The sequence below is a fragment of the Natrix helvetica genome (assembly GCF_964273705.1).
Source record: "Natrix helvetica genome assembly, chromosome: 6".
Lineage (NCBI taxonomy): Eukaryota > Metazoa > Chordata > Lepidosauria > Squamata > Natricidae > Natrix > Natrix helvetica.
The window spans coordinates 25,712,140-25,730,383 of record NC_138553.1 but is presented as its reverse complement, the minus strand read 5'-3'; the positions used below and the strand labels follow the sequence as shown (position 1 = coordinate 25,730,383).

The 18,244-nt window shown below is 36.4% G+C and overlaps 1 protein-coding gene across 3 annotated transcripts in view; it reads left to right on the top strand.

Moving 5' to 3' along the window:
• The window catches only part of LARGE1 (LARGE xylosyl- and glucuronyltransferase 1), a 352,715-nt gene that overhangs the window by 311,496 nt on the left and 22,975 nt on the right, over positions 1-18,244 (top strand). For all 3 annotated transcript variants that reach the window (XM_081957172.1, XM_081957171.1, XM_081957173.1), the window contains exons 11-12: positions 6,478-6,641; positions 11,934-12,212. In XM_081957172.1, the coding sequence (XP_081813298.1) occupies positions 6,478-6,641; positions 11,934-12,212 (443 nt within the window). The remainder of the gene's footprint in view (positions 1-6,477; positions 6,642-11,933; positions 12,213-18,244) is intronic.

The window sequence follows — 18,244 nt, the reverse complement described above, 5'->3', positions numbered from 1 at the left end:
TAGACACACACACACACACACACACACACACACACACATTTATATAGATATTTCATCCTAACTGTTCTAATAAATTGTTCTAATAAACCAAGCCAATAATGGTTGGAACAGATGCCCCTGTAAGTATCCAGATACCAAGCCATAAAACACTGTACCAGCACTTTAAATTATAACCAGTAACTAATCAGTAACCCATGCAGGGCCTACAGCATTAGTATTGTATGTTCCAGAGGTGGGTTGCTCCCAGTTCGGCCTGGATCGGGTGAACTGGTAGTAGTGGCAGTGAGAGGATCCACCCAGATGCTTCTGCACATGTGCAGAAGTTTCTGAGTATGTACAAACGTGTCACACAGATGAGTGAACCGGTATTTTAAAAAAATGGAAATCCACCACTGATATGTTCCCCGCAATGAGAACCAGTATGTAAGCATGCTACCATATTTCTGAGTTCAGTTTTCAAGTAATCTTCAAGCAAATATTCAACACACTGCAGTAGTCTGTCCAGGTAGCATTGAAGACATGAGCTCCTGTAGCTAAATCCTATTGCCTTAGGTCAGTGACGTGCGGTGAGGTTTATGGCTGGTGAGGCTGGTGACGTCATCAGACTGCGTGGTTGCTCTGATCGCACGGGCGCAGCCCAACCAGAGAAGTTTCTCTTCTCAGAAATGTCAGAAAGGGACAGGCAGGCTGCCACAGCTCCACTGAGAAGTATCAAATAAGAGTTTTCACCTGGAAAGCCTTTGTGCAGGTTGTTCAAATATTTCGGTAGAGAAAAAACATAAGAGCAGCTTGAGTTTTCAGCTCCTGAGATCATTGCTTCTTGCAAGTTTCTAAGATGAAAAGCTGTCTACAATATGCTGAACTTTAGAGTAAAATTCATCTAGAGAAAATAACTGTAATTGAATATGTGGATGGATGGATGGATGGATGGATGGATGGATGGATGGATGATGTTCAAATCCCATCAGTTTGCTAGCTTTACAGAATCACATAATTATAAAACATAGGTGTGTTATGCATAGAAATTAGTTGCATACATCATCCGCACAGATCATAACATGATCTCTGGAAAGATGAGGTGTATTATTGTTCTGTGGGATAAAGAAGATGTAAGGCTCTTTTTGAACACAATGAATAGCAATTAAGAGTCCTGTCTGAGATTTTTAAAAATCTAGTTCTCAGTGTGAAATATGTAATGATAACTGGTGTGTTGTAGTATGATACACTATAAGACAAATATTCATTATCTTTTTCTCCCAAGGTGCATGATTACCTGCTTATTTCTTGATACTTAAGAATCTATCTTCCATTTTTTGAATTAACAATACTGACATCCAAATATCACAGAACAAGCATGACATTTGACTTTCCACGAACTTTGCTCATACAGCTCCAATACAAAGCATGTTAATTAAAATAATAATATTTACAATCTAGCCTTGCAGTATTAGTCTGTAATCCAAAACGCTTACAGGTGCATATCCAGGTGCTTAAAAGAAATACTGTAGCCTGGGATTTCTTCAAACCATTCAGAAGGATTGATTGCAAAAAAGACCAACATTTCATCTATTATGCTTAAATCAAAAGTAGATTTACTACCCAAATGTTGCAAACAGAAAAACAATGAAACATTTGTGGTCTTTAGAAAGTGTGAAGAAATTTCTCGGAAAATAGAAAAGGTGTTTCTATTTAATTTGGTGGTTCTTACAATTTAATAAAAAGTCTTTAAATTCTTTGTAGTATAGTGACCTGATTTGGATCCTAACAATATCACAGGCTAATGCTCAAGATCCTGAACTTACTAGAAAAAAAGTAAAGCACTGACCTAAAAGTAATCCATTCACAAATGTCTTCAAGGAAGAGATAGGTTTTTTCCCAGATCCAAGAGAATCAGTTCATAAGGTTGTGTGGGCAGCTTTCAAACTGCAGAAGCGTTTCCAAGTATCTTGAACAAGTTGCCAACAGAAAATAAACAAACCTGTCATAAAAGCAGCAAAAGCAAAGCAACCTGTAACCGGAGCAACAAGGACCAAGATTTCTTATTTACATAACTTTAATTCCCAGAGGGCATACATTATAATTTAGCATTGTCTCAGGATGTACAGCAAATACCACATGCAAACTAGTCATTTCTAGTTTAGGATATGATAGAATATAGGATATATGGTATATCAGATAGGATACAATAGGGATAGGGTCATAAGGATAGGATTAACTTAGGATATTAGCCCTACTTGTAAGTATTTATTTGTGCTATTACTATTACTAGTAAAATTGTTTTTCCTGTTGTCTGTGTTTTTAACTGAGTAAGAGAACCCATCAGCAGAATGCTGGCCAGTTGTGATCCACAAGCCCAAATTATGAAGTTTTGACAGTTCAGCCTTCTCTCAGTCAAAGTTGATATAAAAAAGAGCTTGCCCACAGTTTCATTTATGAAGAAAATAGTAATAACATCAGGCTGTAATTGAGAAAAGAACATTCCATTCTTTAATTATTATTTTTTTGCTTTTCTCTTGTCTGGATTTCATTTATAACAACATGAGTATGTTTAAGTACATATATTCTACAACTGAGATATTTTTGATGAAAACAATATACTTATGCATATAATTGAATTCAAGCATTAATACAGTATTTCAGTGATGAAGAAGCATTTTGAGCCACTATCTGAAGGATAGGGCATTGTTCCAAGTGTAGAATTAGTGATCGTATTCAGTGATGGAGAGGAGAAGAGAGAGAAATGCACACACACATATAATATAGCTACTTTCTAGTACATTTCTTAAGTTGCAGTTAATGTAGTAAGGAATACATATAGAGTGGGCAGGTATTTTGCACCATTTTTCTTTAGTAGAGAAATAATTAATTTCATAACATTGTTCCATAATTCATAACTAAGTTATTATATGCATTTAGAAGTTTGAAGTAATCTAAAAATCATTTTGTGACTATAGTACCTAGATAATTGTTGTTTTGCAAGTATGAATATATAACCTGGGTATTCATGAAATGGGAAAAAGAAGATATTGTGATATGTGATATCTTAAAACAGTGATGCAGTTACAGCTTTTTAACTATGCCTACTTAGCCTGATGACTTGGATTGATAAGAGATGTTAAATAGCTTTCCAAGAAAAGAAATGGAAAGAAAATTAAGATATTTCATGTAGCAATTTCTGAGTTTATTTAAAATGCTGATATTATCTACGCTTTAGAGAAAATGAAATGAATTAGGTTGTGATCGTTTTTAGTGATAACTATGCTGAAATTTAAGATTATGCTCTTGCCATGATGAGCAAAACAAGAGTGGGGGAACAATCCAAAATTAGTGTTTGGGCTTAAAGACTGCAACTGTTATGAGAGTTTTGAAGCTATTTATAACCTTTATGGTACTTCTTAGTAAGTCATTCCTTGTGACTGGAAGTTAAGAAGATGACTGAAGCAGACAATGAGAAAGAAGAAAAGTACAAATAGGTCTCAGTTAGTAACCACAGTTGGGATAGGCAACTCTGTCACAAAATGAGACATCATACGGCTGCGACTTTGCCAACTTCTCCACTCTTCTTGTCAGAAGCTAACTGTGAAGCAAATGGCAGTTATGGGACACTACAATCGTCTTGAACATTCACCAGTTGTAAAGCACCTGAATGTGACCAAGGGAATACTCCAGCGCTGTTTCTAAGTGCAAGGACCTGTTGTAAAGATACTTTTTCAGTGCTGTTGTTACCTTCAGACACTAAACATGAGTCATTAAGCAAGGACAGCTTATAACAGAACTGGCCATTCAGAATTAATTTTAAAAACATAGGGGCTGGAATTATTATAAAAACAAAAAGATTCATAAATGTGCCATCTGTTACTGATAGTGAGTGGTTTTATTTATTAATTTCAAGGGGCTCATTAAACACTGTCTAAATTCTTGAGATATCTATTTAAAAATGAAAAAAAACTAATTAAAATGATTGTTCTCATGTAGCAGTTAGAAAACATCAAACCTAATTGTGTCAGAAAGTAAAGATGCATTTTCATTCAAAGATATCCATTGGCCATCAAAGGAAACTGATTTATCTCATCAGAAGTTTTTTTGACAGATTTAGTAAAGGAGAGTAGTTGCTAAGACTAAAATCAATTTTCAAAGACCAATTTAATAAATTCTAATTTACAAAATAATACTAACAATTCCACCTGACTTCATATGTATATTAAGGAAGATGTGTTTTAAAAAGTAATGGGGATTTATCGAGGGGAGATGTTGCCTTAGACCATGGGTGTCAAACTCGCGGTGTCACATTGCCGTCATGTGACATATTGCTATGTTTTCCCCTTCGCGCAGTTGAGGTAGGCATGGACTGTGTGTGACACATCTGGCCCAAAGGCCGCCAGTTTGACATCCCTGCCTTAGGTTTTGGTTTAGATCAGGACCCTATCATGCGAAACTTACAGAAATGTATTTGTGGGTTAGTAGTGGAGGTGGGATAGAGAAAAGTCAAGATTTGGCAGTGGATATCAGAAAAAAAATATTGCTGTAGCTTATGTAACTCTGGTGTAGTTTGGCTTCTGTTGCTATATTTTAAATGGCTGTTATGAAGCATAAAAATAATGTAGGACAGGGTTCTTAGTGCCAACCAAGTGATGATATTAAAAATTGTCCATGACGAAGACCAAGGTTGTTAAGAAAGATGATAAATTGCTGCAGTCCAGTTGTTCATAGATTTGGATGAAAAGATGGGGTATAGATAATCAAATTAAAGCTCTTTGAAATGGAGGACAAAATTAGATGGAGCCACTAAGAAAATGCTTAGGATACTACTGCAAGACAGGAAATGGTTTTGGTGCCATGTGAATGTGTCCATGAGTGTATGTGTGTATGTGTAAACTTGACTGTGAATGTATATTTCACATCCTAACACAGTAATTTTCAGCCTTTGGTTTGTAGATGGTGTTTGATCATAACTCCCATTACCACTAGCTAGGTAATTGAGGGCAAACAAGCAGGGATAAGGGTTTGGAATCCCTGAGTAGGGATACTTGAGTCAGAAGCAATTTTATTTCCTGTCTTGTTGGTGGTCCATCGATCTTGATGTGAGGGAAATGCCAGGTTCCATTCTATTTGGAGGGATGAAACAAGGTTAAAAAGTGCTTTCTGAGCTCTTGCACGGATAGAAGTCCAACCTGGAATGCAACAGCTTTCTAAATTCTTGTGGCGTACTTGCCCTTTTATTTTCACACCTCTCAATGTCTGAGGAAATATAAAATGCTGCTCTTAGCAAGGAGTCCTGGGGGACTTTCCTCCTGGATGCTGCTGTGAAGGAGAATGTTTTTCCATCACAGCAATGCACTGTTCCTGTAGAGATTCGCATCATGTACCACCTCTCTCTTCCCACAAAGTCCAGCAGTTCTAAAATAAGGTAGTTTCATTTTTAAAAAATGTAGGAAGGACGCCATTTTTATACTATCCTTCTTAGTGCAATAAATAATTTGATCAATCTTTTTGTTGCTTTAATAGAGATGCTATGATTTCTTTATCACACATCCTGTAATTTGTAGTTTTGATAACTGAATAATGATGATGTCTGCAAAATATTTTCACAACTGCAAGCAAATATTTGTTTCAATGTTTTGCTTTGCGACATACTTATTTCAATGTGAGTTTAGAGGAGAAGGCCTAAGAGAATATATCTATCTGTCTCTCTTCCACGTTTTATGTCCATTGCTGCAGCCAGCTTTCCCTTCTTACTTCATGCCATAGAAGTCATAGTCATCCCCATAATAGACCTTTGCTCTCTCAAGCTAAAATGAAATGGCCATAGGTTGGCTTCAGTTGAATCTCTTAAAATGTATCATGCAAATGGAGGAGACTTTTTGCAATCAGTGAGATTGGTAGTAGGGCATCTGGTAAACTGCCAAGAGTGGCTCACACCCAGAACTACAAAAGATATTTTGGTATCTAGGCCAAACAGCATGGCGGCCCCAGTGTCTACAAAGAAAATCTGAATGCTGTAATACTGAGAAGTAGAATGTTCATTTAGGACTGCAGGGTGGACCACAACATGTAGTTCAATTTCTCCACAAAATTTAGGATGAGCTGTCAGGAATTACCATCAGTGGCCCCAGGCATCTGCTGTCTTAGGCACTTAATTAAAATGCTGCAGGAAGGTTTGAGCCTGGGCTTTTTCCAAATTGTCACACTGGGCTTATCCAAATTGCCTGATTACCTCATTGCCAAAAGAGCTTGGCAATTATTTAGGGAGGGGAAAAACAGAAATCATTGACTTCTATTAATCCCACACTAACATGTGAAGTAGCTCTTCATTTAAGGCTTGTAAACTGACTTTATCATTTGGGGGGACGGTCATATACAGAGTAGATATGATATCATATGAGACCCTTGATTTTATATTTGTTTTTCAGTAAAAGATTCAAATTAATATTCTCTTGTTTATAGTTTTGTTCTGCTTTTTCTGCTTTTGTGTATTAGTTACAGAAACAACTATCCGAGCTGGATGAAGATGATTTATGTTATGAGTTTCGGCGAGAGCGTTTCACTGTCCATCGGACTCACCTATACTTTCTACACTACGAGTATGAGTTTGCTACAGATAACACTGATGTTACACTGGTGGCACAGCTCTCCATGGACAGGTAAGGAATTGTTATGTTATGTTCTCATAGAGAATTTATGCAAATGCAATTACTTCTAGTTGGTGATTTTAGAAAATTTTATATATAATCTCTTGGCAGAAGAAATGATATTTTAAGCCTTTTGGCAGTAAATACCCCAGTTGTTTCCTTCTCTTTTGAAGTACTAGCAGTTAGACTAACAAGAAGTGGAAGATCAGGCTTAGAATGAGAAATTTCTGTAATGTACATTTGAGACAATTATGTGTTTGGAATGGATTGATTGATTTTGTTTGCAGTTAGGTTAGATATATGGAATTACTTAGAAAAACGAATAACCAAGTAATATTGAATGGTGACTCAAGAAGAATATTTTCATTAATTCTCTATTTGTTTCTGCATCATAGTTTCCTTGCTCGCATTGTATTGATTATTTTTTTCTAAATTGGTTTTTTTGACCTACAGTTACCACCGACCTTGATACGCATATAAGAAATACAGATCTGTCAAAGGCAACACCTTTGTGTGGGGCACACTAATCCTTATCTCAAGGCCAACTGGCTTGGAGAAGGCACCACCTCTAGGGTGTGATAAGGTTCCCCTTTTTGGAAGAGGCAAGATCTTCCCCTATTTACCAGGTTATCTCCTTACCTTGTAATGAGTTGTAGATTTCAAAGGCATTCCAGAGCCTTTGTTGTTGGTATTCTGTACATGGAAAAGTGGCAATCAAGAAGCCAGAGTTGAAGGCTCACCTTTAGCATAAATTGTTTTACAGCACTGAAAAGCATCACCACATTTGTACCTGATATTTCCTTTCAATGCAGACAAGTATTTTGTTGAGGAAACATCCAGTTGCCCTTTCTTTTCATTTTTCCCTCATAAATTAGCTGAATAAACCCAATTTTGTTCTATACCATGTTATTCTAACATGCCTGCTGATCATACCCAGGCAATAAAATGCAAATCCAACATATCAGAAACCAACAGAATCCCCCATTCCCCAGTTGACTATACAAACTTGTGTTCTTGCACATGGAATCTCTAGAAATTCAAGTTTGACTAAATAACTATCCAATTCTGGTGAAACAACCTCAGATTTATAGAAACCATGGCACTGTTTAGCTCTCATCTCAGGCTTATTTAAACATCATTTGCAATTTTCACCAATCCCTGTTCCATTGATTTTTAATATAAGAAACCTTTCTTTTTGGTGGGGGAGGTTGTTTACTTTGTAGTTTGGTAAATCTTTCAAGAGAACATCAAACACCGAGTGAATGCCACAGAGAATTAATAAATCCAGGAAGCATATGTATGCTTTTCCTCCAGGATTTTTAATTCACTTTGGATTCAAGCGAAGAATTTGTATTGATGGATGGAGGCACTTGTCTTTATTCCGAGAAGGAAAAAAATACTACTCATTCTGGTAGCCCTATCCTGTCCTATACCTTCTATCCTATTTTAGGCTTCTTTTCATTATCGGTATGTTATTTATCAGACTTAGTGATTCTTTTATGAAAAATCAGCAAATACTATTCTGCTAAAGAATTACTCAGCCATTTTATTTCCTGTTATGTTTTTCAGTGTGGGGGTTCTTATTGGTTTGTTTTTTTCAACTATCTTCAAACCTTTTTCTTTTTTTCAAATTACATTTCTCCCACAGCAGTTGCACTCATTTTCTGTGTTATTGTCATGGACAAGCTGAAATACTAATAATTGATGCAGCTAATGTATTTGATCTAACAAGGCATGCAGCAGAGAGAGAGGACTAGGTCAATCTGATTGCAGAACTTTATCACCTGCTTCCTCTGAATACCAGGCCTATGGCGGGAGACTAGTTTTGAAGCAACATCCAAGTTTTAAGGTGCGCTGGTGTAGCAAATAACATTAAATTAAGATCTAAACATAGAAGAGAACCATTGAGAGGAACAAAGCAGAATAGAGAGCAGTTTCCAGACATACTGAAAAATCTCTCAGACTCGGAGACAAAAGCCTTCTGTTTTCTTGTCCTGAGTAGTTTTTTTCCCTCATTCAACAACTGAAAGAAGTATTCACTTGGAAGAGAAGGCTAGGCCATTAAAAAAAAGCTGTCTACTTGTATTGTAAAAGGGATGCAGTTGCTCAGTCGCTGAGCTTGTCGTTAAGAAAGGTCAGCAGTTCGGCAGTTCGAATCCCTAGCACCACGTAACAGAGTGAGCTCCCGTTACTTGTCCCAGCTTCTGCCAACCTAGCAGTTCGAAAGCATGTAAAAATGCAAATAGAAAAATAGGCACCACCTTTGGTGGGAAGGTAACAGCGTTCCCTGTGCCTTCGGCGTTTAGTCATGATGGCCACACGACCACGGAGACTTCTTCAGACAGCTCTGGCTCTTTGGCTTTGAAACAGAGATGAATACTGCCCCTTAGAGTCAGGAATGACTAGCATGTATGTGCGAGGGTAATCTTTACCTTTACCTTACTTGTGTTGCAAGACCAGGAAGATAGAAGAGGATAATAATCTTTTTTTTTAACCTTGAGACAGAACTAGCTCTGGTAAGACAATGTCTGGAGATGAAGCTGACATTAGTGATTATTATGATTGATATTTTAATCTTTTCCTGAATGTTTCTGGATTATACATTTTCCACAAAAAGGACAGTGAGATCCATGTGGTTTCTTTTCTATCTTTCTTTCAAATGGCAGCTCTGTTTTTCTTTTCTAATTTCATTTATTTAATCAAAATTTAAGGGATTCTGACTCTTTGACACTTCTAGGCACCTTACAAATAAAAGAAAATGTATATATAAAAAAAGAACATGGGCAACGTGGAAAAAGACCCACCACATACTTAAACCTGACATAATAAACTAAACTAAAACCAGGATGCCAAATCACTCACAAATCAGGCCTGGAAGAACAATCAGATTTTCAGTAGTTTCTAAAATGTCATAAAAATGGGAGCCATAGAAATAAATCTCTTCCTTCACTTTGGATTAACAAAAGATCCTGGTTTGTGTTAATAATTTGCTCATTTGCTTTTTAATGCAACCTTTAGCTATTCTATAGCATTTGGGAATTATGGTTTGATAAGCTGAACTGAAAATGTTTTCTCTCTTTTAATTACTTTTCAAACTTCATTTGAAACACCACTGATAAGCAGAAAAATCTGCAAAGTAGACAAACAAGAATAGCTTGATATATTCACCATGAATAGCTTAGAGTTTTTCTTCACCATTTTCTTATTACCTTTACTAAAACTATGCAGGTTTTGCAAAATAGCTATCAGGGAAATACTAAATCAGAAGTAGTCCAATAGCATCTTTTCCAACTAACAAATTGTACTAAAAGCATGCACTTTCATGAATTAATGTATTTGCTAGTCGGTAAAGGTGCTCCCAGATTCTTCCTGTTTATTTGCCACCACAGACTAACACAGATCTCCTTTTACAAAGAAATATTAGACTAGAAATTCATTAAGTCCTGTTACTTCTTTTCTTTTCTTTTTTATCGGCTAGGTTCCGAAACACAAACAACTCTGTCATTTCTTCTCTCAGTCAATAAACTGAGCTGTGATGCTGGCCATTTTTTCCCACTTCTCCCAGAAGTGTCAGGGAAGGCTGCATTTCCAGCTGTCTTTCTTTTTTAGTTCTACATCTACATCAAATATAATAATAGTCTTGTTTAGTAGAGCTTTTTCTCTTATGACATCCATCCATTACAGAATGTTGTTCTCTGAATGATTCAGTTCATTTTCACACCTATAATTTATAGCACTGATCTGCTGAGGTATCAGTAATGAAGTTGGGACTTATATTTTCATCACAGTGGCTGGTGATACTATAAGATACTATAAATGACTATTGAGGAAATGGCCTTAGTTAAACATGCTTGCTTTACAGCTTTTGCTGCTGAAAATCCTCTCCATCCCCAGCTTCGAGACCAATTATTATAATTTGATTATCACTATTCAGGATTGGGTCCAGTTGCTCATGAATTATACTGGATAGTTTTGGTTTACAGTACTTCTGAGTGCTCTAAGGTTATCTTTATTAAGGCTCTGAAAAGCTGGCTGTTCCACCATGCATTTAGACCAGGTAACTAGATGGGTTTTTATTTTTATAGTGGCTTTTATCTTTGTCTATAGTCAGCATGGTAAGGAGAAGGGAAGGGAAGGAGGGAGGGAGGGAGGGAGGAAGGAAGGAAGGAAGGAAGGAAGGAAGGAAATGTCAAATTCAAACTATTCACATTTCAAACAATTACATTAAATTCAAAACATCTCCCACACCACTAATATTTAATGTAACCAGGAAGCAGATGCTTCTAATCACTTCCCTGCAATTCTACTAAAGGCATACTCTTACTTTGCCCAAGGCTGAAAGCAGCCTCATTCCCAAAATGAGTGAATTCTGGGAACAAGGTTGCTTACTTCACAGGATGTCTGAAATGATATGGATTTTGATGGACCTTACATTTCCTACCCTGACATTAATAAGCAAAAGAGACAGGAAAACTATTGCATCTCTGAATAAAAACAGCTTCATATAAAGCCATATGGTTTTTTGCATTTATATCTTCATAATCATGTATTTTAATTGAATCTACTAAGAATGGAAATAGTTCCTGGAAACACAGGGATTATATTGTGGTGCTGTTAATTAATGCAAGACTGTATTGTGCTTGCTAAAACACCCATGGCATATCTGGAAAATAAATTGTTTAAAGTGTTCGTCATTAATATTTTCTTCTGTATGTATTTGTGTTTCTCCATCTTTAACCAGAAAGCCTTGTTTTCCTGAACACAAAACAACCCTTTTTATTACTAGACTTTTATTACTATTATTATTTGTTTGATGGAGCTTCTATTTTTGCCTTTTTAATTTATCAAGCTTTTTTTTTTTAGCCACATTGCCTTGCATTTCTTGTGAACATAATAAAATGAACAGTGAAGTAATTACTTATCCCTTCCTACTTTTCGGCTTATCTATTTTCACTGTTTAGAAAAAAATACATGTTTTCTTCTTCAACAATTACATAAAACTGCTGCATTTGTTTCTTTCCCTGTTCTCGGTGGAGACATAAAACCTTGAAAATTAATTATTTTTTTTTCCCTTCTAGAGAGAATAGACATTGTACTACAGTGGTTGTTTCTTAGGCTTGGATTCCCTACTGTTTTAACACAGGCCATGTTTAGCTAATGTTTTCTTCCTTTTTTTTTTTTTTTGAGTGAATCTCTTTGGAGGTGCAGTATATAACATTTGGATGAAACAGGGTTGAAGAGACTTTTCTTTCTTTTTTTGTATTGTATTATTGTATTGTATTGTATTGTATTCTTTCCTCCTAGACTGCAGATGCTTGAGGCCATTTGTAAGCATTGGGAAGGGCCGATCAGTCTGGCACTCTACCTTTCCGACGCAGAGGCCCAACAATTCCTGCGCTACGCTCAAGGATCCGAGGTCCTCATGAGCCGTCATAATGTTGGATATCACATTGTGTATAAAGAGGGACAATTCTACCCTGTGAATCTCCTGCGAAATGTGGCTATGAAACATATCAGCACCCCATACATGTTTCTGTCGGATATTGACTTCTTGCCTATGTATGGACTCTACGAGTACCTCAGGTAACACTCCCCCCCATCCCCGCCCCCACCCCAAATCATTCCTCTCACAAAGAGCGTGGCCAGGGTGGTGTAGTGGTTAGGACCCGCAGTGGGAAGATGCAGGGTTTAGTCCACCCTCATCCATGGAAACACCTGCAGGGCTTTGGGCCAATCGCTTTATCCAAGCCTACCTACTTCACACATGGCTTCAGGAAAAACAGGAGGAGGAAATGCTGTGTAGAACAACTTCAACTCCTAAAGGAAAAAGTCACACAGTAACAGGACTAATTTTCAGTCCTTAAGCACAGTTTTGATAGAGATAAGCTATCTATGTATAGTCGGACTAGGTATATAGGAGTAACATAATTTGGACTGGGGAGGCAAGAAACAGTCAGAAGATACAGGGATTATATATATATATATATATATATATATATATGTATGTATGTATGTATGTATGTATGTATGTATGTATGTATGTATGATGTATGTATGTATGTATGTATAATGTATGTATGTATGTATGTATGTATGTATGTATGTATGTATATGTATATGTATATGTATTTGTGCTACAACCCCTGGTATGCCCAAATATGGGAGGGAGCTCATATCTGCCTAATATGTATACAGCCCAGGTTCAAATCCCAGTATGGCTAGCTGATGAGAGCTAAATAGCTTGAAATAGATCTATACTAGTCTCCCTTTATTTATTTATCAGCACAAATACAACACACACACACAGACATATATATACATACATACATACATACATACATACATGCTGGTTTTGTTGTATTTGGGTCTTTTCCCATGTAGGATTGAGATTGTCTTGGCAACGTTTTGGCAAGATCTCACTTGCCGAAACGGCAACTCCGCATTTTAAGCCAAGCCTGAAGATGGCAAGTGAGATCTTGCCGAAACGTTGCCAAGACAATCTCAATCCTACACGGGAAAAGACCCGAATATATATGCTAGTTTTGTTGTATTCAGGTCTTTTCCCATGTAAGATTGAGATTGTCTTGGCAACGTTTCAGCGAGGTCTCACTTGCCATCTTCAGGCTTTACGTATGGACAATGTATGGACAATTTTGTGCAAAATAAAATTCAGAGACTTTGGGGGCAGAGGGTTAATGTAATGGAGGCTGCGGGATAATGGTTATTATGGCTCAAGAAAAAAATTGAAGGACAGTTTCAAAAAGGGGGGCACCTAATGTCTTATTTCTACTAACGTTATCTATCCAAGAACCTTTTAATTTTTCTGATGTCACATCTTTCTCCATTCTTATATTTTTCCTCCTCCTTTTTCTCCAATTCCAATAACCTTCAAGGACAAAGATCTAAATTAGGCCAAAGCCTGCATGTGGGCCTAAGGCCACAGATTTTTGCCAGGCTGCTTTAGGTAGAAACATCATGCCTTTGAATCTTCTAAGGTACTGCTTACCCTCAGGAGGTACAGATTCTTGATAAACGAGTAAGAAGGGGGTCATTAAAGTTAATGTAGCTCTTATAGCAGCAGTATTTGAGGCATATATGGAACCTGAAAATTGAACTGTTTTAATGAAAAGCAGGTAGCTGCTATGATTGCATGATGCTGAAAACACTTCTTTCTTAACACTTGCAGTGCAGTATTTAGAATTCAGTATTGCAGGCTAACCCAATGCCAGGAGTTCGATCCTGACTGGCTCATGGTTGATTCAGTCTTCAATTCTTCTGAGATTGGTAAAATAAGGACTCAGGTTGTTGGGGGCAATAAACTGTCTCTGTAAACTACTTAAAGAGGGCTGAAAAGGACTGTGAAGTGGTGGTATACAATATATGTTATTTTTCAAAACCTGTTCTAAACTAGTAGTCATCTTGCCAATTTTCTCAAAATTAAAGGAATCTGTAAATTACTATATCTGGAATATTGACATCCTAATTTTGTAATCATCTCCTGAAAGCAAGGTATCTCGAAAATGCATATTATAGAGATAGAGATGATGAAGAGAAAAGAAGAGATGGAAGGGACCTTCGAAGTCTTCTAGTCCAACCCTCTGCTTAGGCAGGAAACCCTACACCACTTTAGACAAATGGTTATCCAATCTCTTTTTAAAAACTTCCAGTGTTGGAGTATTTACAACTTCTGGAGGCAAAATCTTCCACTTAGATGAGATGTAGAGATATAAAATAAATATATCACTATAGTGTGTGTATTAGTATAACAGCTTTCCAGTGTGATGCTTCCAGATGTTTTGAATTCCCAACTTCCATAATTCTCAATCAGCATGGCAATGCTACCTGGAGAAATGTGGGCTGAAATTGAGCACATCTGGAGAGAACCAGCATAGTGACACTTGTATTATAGATGTATTCCCAAAGAAGCAGAGAACAGCTCCATTTTTAAGTCACCGTAGCACTGAACTGGTTAAAAACTTCAATAAATGTACAAGCACATTCTGTTTCGGCATGGCAAAGGGCCAAATGACTTATAGGTCACTCCCATCTCCAATATCTGTGCTTCCAGGATGATTTTAACAGAGCGGCTGTGAAAATGTTATTGAAGTTGTTATCTCTTTGACATACTGTTAACCCATCGCTATACCTTGGAAGAAGAACTGTGATCAAGCAAGGTAGATAAAATGATTGAAAGACAAAATCTTGTCAAGACAGAATAATTATTGTGCTCGACTTTGGAGGTGAAGGGAGGGAATGACATCAGTGTGTATTGTATGAGTGGTAAAATGTGAATGTTGGTTTTCATGGGCTTCAGTCTTTTCCTCTTTCTGTTTACATGGTCCTCTGGCTCATGATTTTATTACCTTCTTCATGTGTGTAGAGCAAGGAGGACATCTTGTGGTCAAAGAGCTTTGATTTTTATGAATTCTTATTTTGCAAGGAGATGACTTTTCTTTTTATTGTGAATTGTCCAGAGTCACTTAGGTAAGAAGAGCAGTGTAGAAATGCAACAAACAAAGTATTACTTCTTCTTTTCTTTTTTTTTGCTTACATGCTTTCAAACTATTTGATTATCTGTTGAGGTATCAACAGATAATCATAGCATGTGTTCTTAAAATATGTCCTTCATTATTCTACTATAGATAATGCTACATATAAATGTATATTTATATAAGTATAAAGTCTGCTGAATTACTTTATCTTGCTTGATACTGAATATGAATTACATTAGGGCTGTCAAAATCTGCATAACCACTCTAGCACCCAAAGTTTGAAAAATATGTGTTGGACAGTTATTACCCATTCAGTTTAACAAGTTTGCTTTTTTTCTGATGGATATGGCTGTTGTCCTTTGATTAAATTCCTAACAATACCTCTGGCCTCTGAGGTCCCCTTAGAGGTATCCTAGGTAAAAAAAGATAATAGTTATTTGAGAAATAATTTATATAATGCTCATTTAGATAGGGACGCAGTGGCTCAGTGGTTAAGACACTGAGCTTGTCAATCAGAAAGGTCAGCAGTTCGGCAGTTAGAATCCCTAGTGCTGCGTAATGGAGTGAGCTCCCCTTGCTTGTCCCAGCTTCTCCCAACCTAGCAGTTCAAAAGCACATAAAAATGCAAGTAGAAAAATAGGGACCATCTTTGGTGGGAAATAAACCAGTCTAGAGGAGGATATTTTTACTGAAAGCAGATATTTATGTACTAACTTAGTACAAATCTTCTTGGGCATTTTATTACTAATGAATAAACAGCTCTCTAGATTATAATCAGATTTATAACCTGACCCATGTTAAACACTTCTTTGGACAACTTCTGAACAAAGCTTTCTACAGCGCCCGTACAAACACAAATTTAAAATGCTGAATCAAAACTGAATTAGCTTTTAAAATGTTTACATTTAATCAGATTTAGCAATATAAATTGTTGATTATTTTTAATTGAAGAAATTGAAAACATTTCGATAAAGTGGGTAGGCTTGAATTTCAAAATAGTTTGTATAGATATGGTCTTAAAAGTTGGTGGTCGACTGCAGTAAGAGGGGCTTATGATGAAGGTTAGGTATGTAAATGTAATTCTTTGTGAATGGTTCAGCAATGGTCTGGGAATGTAAATAAATAAAAATGAGTAGAAAGTAAGAAAATGATGCTTGGTATTTGACTCTTTAATATATTTATGTATAAAGCAGTGTTGGGATTCAAACAAAAATTACTACCGGTTCTGTGGGCATGGCTTGATGGGCGTGACAGGGGAAGGATACTGTAAAGTCTCCATTCCCTCCCCACTCCAGGGGAAGGATACTGTAAAATCCACATTTCCTCATGATCAGCTGGGATTCGGGAGGCAGAGAATAGATGGGGGAGGGGGCAGTCAGTTGTGATATTTACCGGTTCTCTGAATTACTCAAAATTTCCACTATCGGTTCTCCAGAATTGGTCAGAACCTGCTGAATACCACCTCTGGTATAAAGATATAAGAAATGCCTGTGGTGAAGTGAAAAAGGATGCAATGAGGATTATGGTTCTGAAAACTAATATATTGAAAATCAACATAATTGAATTTAAGAGGGAAATTGAATGAATTATTGTAAACCATTACATAAATGGTGAAAAGCTAAAACAGGTAGACAGATTTGTGTAAATTAGTGGACGGTTTACTGAAAATGGGAAAAAGAATGCAGATATTTTAAGACACTGAGATATTGATAGAAGGGTTGTGGGTAGCATATGATCCTTTGTACAGCACAGAATAAATATCCCTCAAGGGAAGCAGAAACAGCTAATTATAAGTGTGCTTCTGCCCACCTTGTTATTTAAAAATGAGAGGTTGATGTGTCAAGAAAAACATAGTAATTTGAATGCATTGGAAATGGGGTACTTAAGTGTGTGAAAGAAGTAAGGACAAGAATAAATAAATTCTGAAAGAATGTAGATGGAATATAATGGACTATTGAATGTATATTGGACTTGTTTGATCATATAGAAGAGTGAAAATCAAATCACAAAACCAATATATGAAGGAAAGCTGAGTAGGTTATGATGAGAGACAAGACTCAGTTGTGGTTAGATGGAATTGATGAGATGCCCGAAAAGAGGTGGGAAATAGTTTTACAAACAAAAGGCAATTATGAAGCAGAATATGGTTTTGGTGAAAGCAAAGATGGCTTTCAGGGATAAACTGATAAGAGTGATGTGGATACAAAATTGGAGATTTCCTTTCCTATTTCTGTATCTTGTCTTCTGTTCCTTCCTTATTTCCTCTGCATTTTCTATGCGTTGCATAATTATCCATAAGTTAATGGTGTCGTGATAAGTATGTAGGTAGGTATGACAAATACTCTATAGCAGACATCTCTGTTTTAAACAGCGTAAGAAGACAGTTCTTTCTTCAAAGACATTATACATTTGAAGGAATGCCAGTCAAAATCTAGCTTCAAATTAAAGAATCACAGTGTGTGTGTGTGTGTGTGTGTGTGTGTGTGTTTCTTCAAAGACATTATACATATATATGTGTGTATGTATATAAGAAATTGACATTTTATAGCTAACATTCACGATACAACTTTTATTTTCAAAAATGGATCTGATCACTAGAATCATTAGTCATTCTAGTGAGACACTACTTATGTTTTCCTGGGAAGCTCTGGGAGTTTACAGACAACATAAAGTTGTCAGGGTTGAAAAACACAAATCTATATTGTTAACATTTAACCTTCATCATTCCAATCTGCCAATTGGACCAGTTCCATTTAGGTTTATTAGTATCTGTTGCCCTAGAGAACAAAAGTGTAACATTGTAAGGAATATAGGAAGCTTTATCAGTATTGGAGTCAGACTATACCAATATTATCTTTTTTTTCTCTAAAACCCTTTCCCACCATTGGTCTAGCTAAGCCAGGGTCATATACAAGCAGCGTTTCTTTCTTTCTTTCTTTTTTCCTCTCAAGAATCATTTCTACTTTTAAAAATTATGAAGGACTCCAAAAGGGCTTTTGTTTGATTATAAATATCAATATTTAAAATTGACACATTTGCTGCCACTATCAGTCCCAAAATTATTTGATGGAATTTTAATATTGTATTATTTTTCAACATTAACTGACAAATAATTTTGATTTC